At 36.4% G+C, this 5,943-nt stretch overlaps 1 protein-coding gene across 3 annotated transcripts in view; it reads right to left on the bottom strand.

Annotated features, from left to right (window-relative positions):
• The window catches only part of LOC107286359 (matrix metalloproteinase-20), a 17,247-nt gene extending 11,541 nt beyond the window's left edge, over positions 1-5,706 (bottom strand). For 2 of the 3 annotated variants that reach the window (XM_015814716.1, XM_015814715.1), the window contains exons 1-3: positions 5,544-5,706; positions 3,100-3,344; positions 724-872 (exon numbers count right to left, since the gene is read on the bottom strand). In XM_015814716.1, coding sequence (XP_015670202.1) covers positions 724-872; positions 3,100-3,344; positions 5,544-5,669 — 520 coding nt within the window. In that variant the 5' untranslated portion in view covers positions 5,670-5,706. Of the gene's footprint in view, positions 1-723; positions 873-3,099; positions 3,345-4,228; positions 4,278-5,543 lie in introns of those variants that run through there. The other variant, XM_029283915.1, reaches the window with a different exon arrangement.
• Between the last annotated feature and the right edge of the window lie 237 nt (positions 5,707-5,943).

A 5,943-nucleotide genomic window follows, 5' to 3' on the forward strand; every position in this document is an offset into this window, starting at 1 on the left:
TTTTTTTCTTTTTTTCCTCCTCTAAAAACTATGTGCGTCTTATGGTCAGGTGCGTCTTATGGTGCGAAAAATACGGTATTTTTCTGTATCTCTACCAGTCCTGTATCTTAGCAGCTATTGGCTAAGAAGAATAAATGCCAACGGGTGGAAGCTAACCAAAGAGAGAAGCAACCTAGAACTAAGGAGAAACTTCCTGACGGTTAGAACAATTAACCAGTGGAACAACCTGCCTCCAGAAGCGGTGAATGCGCCAACACTGGAAGTTTTTAAGAAGAAACTGGACAGCCATTTATCCGAAATGGTATAGGGTTTCCTGCCTGAGCAGGGGGTTGGACTAGATGACCTCCAAGGTACCTTCCATCTTTATTATTATTATTATTATTATTATTATTATTATTATTATTATTATTATTATTATTATTATTATTATTATTATTATTATTATTATTGACTTCTTCTAGACATTTATTTACCACTTTATATATCACAAGAAATATAGCACATCATGTTTTTTGCAACAGACGAAAGTGTTCCCTAAAAGATACCCCATGTTCACCTCATCCATACTCATATGGGGGTCTTCCAACCCAAAAGGGCTTATAAACTTAATAGTTGCATTATTTTGGAAATGTTGTCAGCTCTTCCCCAGTATAAACTTAGCCTATTAAGAATAAAGGCAAATATCTGAAATTCAGTATGAGGGATATTACTAAGAGCAGTTACCTCCATTTTCAAATGAGATCATGATATCTGCTTCTCCTGTTTTTGCCCTTATGAAGTTCAGTGGGGCAGCAGCACTCCATGTTTTCAGACCCATCTCCACAGCCTTGTCAACTTCTGCCTGAGTTAGGCTAGATGTGTATTTTTTTAACCTGTGGAGAAGAACGCACATGTAGAATATGAGAAGGCTGAGCCCAAGGAAGGGGTTAAACAGGTCATTAGACCCGAGTCCCTTCATGCCCACAAGAGTTCTAAGTCCAGGCCACCTTGAATTCCATTGACTCTTATCTACCACCAATTTGCTTTGACCGTTAGAGGTTCAGATTCTTGTCTCTACAAGTTTGCAATAAAACTATATGTTCATTTGAACTGCCTGGACTCCTGAGTTCCTGCCCTTGACAGCACAATTCTGGATGTACATATGAAAAGATGGGAATGAGACTATAATGTAGATAGTTAGGAAAAAGGTCTCAGAGTACATGAAGCAGTTATAAAGCAATCGTAGCTATGCTGGTCCTTAGAGCAAAAAGCCAAAATGGATATCAAGGCAATGTTCTTATTTGGAACATTGAGGTTTTTCTTGAGGTTTTCAGAATTCTTCATCAGGCATTATGGTTGCAAAAAAGAAAAGAAAAGAAAATTGAAATAAGTTATAAAAGAAAGAAATAGTTTGATCTTATTTTAATCTATGGAACCAGGAATTACAGATAGTCCTTGAATTACAACACTTAGTTTAGTGACCATTACACAGCATTGAAAAAAGTGACTTCTGACCATTTTTCACACTTACAACCATTGCACCAACCCCATGGGCATGAGATCAAAATTCAGATGCTTTTCAACTGACTCATATTTATGACAGTTGCAGTGCCCCGGGGCCATGTGATCACCTTTTGCGACCTTCTGACAAAGTCAGTGCGGAAACCCAATTCACTTAACAGCTGTGTTATTAACTTAACAACTGGCAGTGATTCACTTAACAACCGTAGCAAGAAAGTTCATAAAATGGGGCAAAATTTAACAATTCTCTCGTTTAGTAATAGAAATTGTGGGCTCAGTTGTGGTTGAGGATTATCTGCATTGTTTATTTTCAAAAGAAATTGGATTAAAAAAAATCTATGAAAAAATTATTGCATGGCAACACTTTAAATTTAGTAGATGGAAAACCCTGTCAACAGCAGCTTACAGTTTAAAGCCATATAATTGTTTACGATAGTTTGCAGTGATAGTTTTAAGCATCCTGTAGATGGTGCTCTAGTTATTTGTGAGTTATTAGTTGAATCAGTCATTCTGATGGTGTTGGTCAGAAAAAAAATTCATGTAACGCCCACTCAACTAAAACAAATGCATTCAGTATGGAGTTAGTAAAGATTAAATGCTCTCATGCAGAAGTCATAAATTGGAGAAACAGTCCATCCGTAGGCTTGTCAGTGGATCTTGATGAAGGAGGGAAAAATCCTCTTTTTTCTTTTCCAATTTTTGTCTAGATTTTTTTTTAATGCAACTGTGTTATCTGAATATAAACTTTTTAAACACCGAAAGATAGAAGGTAAGGTATGAAAGATGGGATATTTTCACATGAATGTATATATATTTATATATATTTATTAAATTTATATACCGCCCTATCTCCCTTGCGGGACTCAGGGCGGTGAACAGGCGATACTAAAAACCATGATAATAAATAAATAGTTTGTTATTTATTTGATAGTATCTTATTTGAAATATCATAAGGATGTTTCTCATATCTTAAACTTACACCTGAATATGTGAACAGCTTCCTTTGAAAAATATAGGTTGAGGATGAAAGTTCGTTCTACATCTTCACCTAGCCTGGTAACGAAACATTCAGAAACCAACCAACAAGCTTGGAGAACAAATCTTCACCCTCATCCTACACCCGAGCTACAGATATTAACCACTATTGCAAATATAGGTTGGTACGTTTGTTAGTGATGTTTGACTCCTGATGGTCATATCTTTGGGGAAATATTAAAATCCTACATCACCGAAGTACTGGCAAATGCCACTTGTGCAGCCAATAAGCGAAAGAGAGATTTGCCCACCTCCCCTAGATGGCAAATGTTGATATACCTCTATAATCATTATTGTATAGACCAGGGGTAGGTAACCTCGGCTCTTTTATGACTCGTGGACTTCAACTCCCAGAATTCCTGAGTCAGCCATGCTGAGGGGAAATGGAGAGTTTCCAAACTGAGCCATGCTGACTCAGGAATTCTGGGAGTTGAAGTCCACGAGTCATAAAAGAGCCGAGGTTGCCTACCCCTGGTATAGACGACTGGCAAAACAGAAGACATCTAAATGGCGGAATAGCAAATAGCAAATAATATAGATATTTGAAGAATGTTAATTCATTACCTGTATGTCAGTGTCCTTTTCTTCCACTTAGGTTCTCCTGGGAAAAGTCGATAGTTTGCTATATCAGGGATACCACAGCGAGGCTTCTTTATTATATCTATAGTGCTGTGGTCCAACTTCCCGGTGACTTGTAAGCCAAAGAAAGTTTGCATCTGCTGGACTTTCCTTGTCATGGAATTGCCGCCACTGATCATTTCTGCAGCTTGGTGTCTTCCTTTTGGTGTGTAGTATTTGTCAAGGTAATCCTAAAGGCAGAGACATAAAGGAGTAAGTTGTCCTCTTATACATCGCAGGGGGAAGGAGATGACAAACAAATGTTCAGCTTTGCATAAAATTAGGAAGCCCTCATTTAAATACTGCATAGATCTATGTCTGCTATAACGTATTCCTGAATTGACTGTGCTGTGTTCATTTATTTATTAACCCCTCTTCTTTAAAAAATAATCTTCAATCAGGTTACAATAAAACAACCCAAAAGTACCACACTAAATTCCAGAATGAAATCCTCAAACTAAATCGTGACAATATTAGACAAAATTTACAAAATGAGATAGAAATAAAATTTAAAACCTAGTTGGATAGTACATATTAACTGATTCCAATCACTACTAAATTCTCTGTATAATAAAAGTTGACATCATCATCATCATCATCATCATCATCATCATCATCATCATCAATATAATGTTTATGTGAGTTGGTGCTCTGAATATTGTCCTCAATTGTTCAGTTGATCATTGTGGTTCAGAAACTTTAAAGCTCCTTATTATTTTTGTATAAGATGTTTTCAAGAAGTCTTTAAATATTCTATAGCTATTTAAACTGGATAGGTTTTTCAAGCCCAGTGTGATACAGTTAATTAAATGACAGTTTTCTGTTTTTAAAATGATGGTTCTAATCTCTGCATTTACAGTGTCCATTTAGTGAGGTAGCAAATCACACAAGCCATAGTTTGCTTAACCATGATGTATTAAACAAATCAAGGATGCAATGGATTTATAGTATGCATTAAATTATAATCATACATCAGCCACAATGGTTTGGTTTACACAACTTGTAAAACTCAACTATATTGTGACTCAGCACATTACATGGGTATTTTATCATTTATTAGACAGTCTTCTCCAACCTGGAATTTCCCGGATGTGTTGGGACTGCAGCTCTCAAGATTATCAGTTGCCAACAGATGTTAATCCGGAAGCTGCAAGATTATTGAAATATATATCATCACTACGTCAAGCAGACATATGTGTTTGGTGTCTATGTGTACAAGGGAAACAGATGAAATGTGCCTTATTATATTGTGACCTGAATCCTATGATTTACATATTTGTAAACCAAAGCATAAACATTTTGCATCTTAACATGCAAATAGGAAGATATCATTTTTTTTCTTCCTTACTAACATTTAGAATTATGGTCACTCTAATGCAGGTTAACAATTTCCAAAATTGCTTTCCTAAATTTATTAAAATATTATGAAATTGAATTTCCAGTAGCTTAACATTTCTAATGATCCATATAGTTGCAGGTTGCATAAAGTGCATGCTTAATATTTAAAGCAAGATTCTGTTATATTTCCAGTATGAGTCTTTAAGACTTAAGACCCTGTTGACATTTAAAGCCTATTTACCCCAATTGTATGGGAAAAGGAGATAACAAAACCACATGTCTTCTTCTAAATGGTGACAATGGTATCATCATTTGCGATAGAAATGCAGAGTTTCACTTATACAGCAGGATAAAAATGTTTGTCATGCAATACAAAAGAATTAAAACATTTTCCCTAATTTCTTCATAGGGCTACTAAGGCCAGAATCTAAAAACAACAACTTGTTTATCATAACATTTGAACAAAACTCTGCTGCATTGAAATTAAGTCCTGTTGATACCTACACAACCTATTTTTGGTATATGGTAGGCAGATGATCAGGGGACTGGAGACTAAAACATATGAAGAACAGTTGTAGGAATTGGGTATGTCTAGTTTAATGAAAAGAACAACTGAGATGACATGAAGTTCCAAGATCTCAGGGGCTGCCACAAAGAAGAGGGAGTCCAGCTATTCTCCAAAGCACCTGAAGGCAGGACAAGAAGCTATGGATGGAAACTGAACAAAGAGAGAAGCAACCTAGAACTAAGGAGAAATTTCCTGACAGATAATTAATCAGTGGATAACTTGCTTCCCGAAGTTGAGGGTGCTTCAACACTGGAGGTTTTTAAGAAGAGATTGTACAACCATTTCTCTGAAATCATATAGTGTCTCCTGCTTGAGCATGGGGTTGGACTAGAAGACTTCTAAGGTCCCTTCCAACTCTGTTATTCTGTTCAGTTATGCTAACAGTTAAGCTCAGTTCAATTGAAAAACACAGTAGGACCTAGGCTTCCAAATGTACACCTAGAATTGCAGCCTAAATCATTAAAGCATGCAAACCATTACCAACCTGGGCAATGTAGAAATCACTCCAGTTGGATGTTTTTGGCAATGCGAAAAGAGCCGGGGCTGCAGCTGAGTATTTCAAACAAAAGATCAAAAGTAAAGCTGAGGAAAAGATGCAAAACAGCTCCATTTCTTCCTATATATGAAGAGTGGCTTGAGAAGAGCATACAAAGAGATCCCATTCTCCTTTTATAGAGGAAACCTAGTTTGGAAGCTAAGAGCCAAGGTGACTCATGTCTCAGAAGGTAATTACACAGCTTAAAGCTTTGATGAAGGGGTCATACACCAGTACTTAGAGGAAAAGTTGGATTCTTTCTAACACATTAAAAAACATAGGCAAGAAAGAAACATTATAGAATGCTACAGAGATTCAGTGTGTTGGATCCAGAACAGAACATCAGTTT

Source organism: Protobothrops mucrosquamatus, unplaced genomic scaffold, assembly GCF_001527695.2.
Source record: "Protobothrops mucrosquamatus isolate PMUCROS unplaced genomic scaffold, P.Mucros_1.0 scaffold277, whole genome shotgun sequence".
In the NCBI taxonomy this organism is placed as follows: Eukaryota; Metazoa; Chordata; class Lepidosauria; order Squamata; family Viperidae; genus Protobothrops; species Protobothrops mucrosquamatus.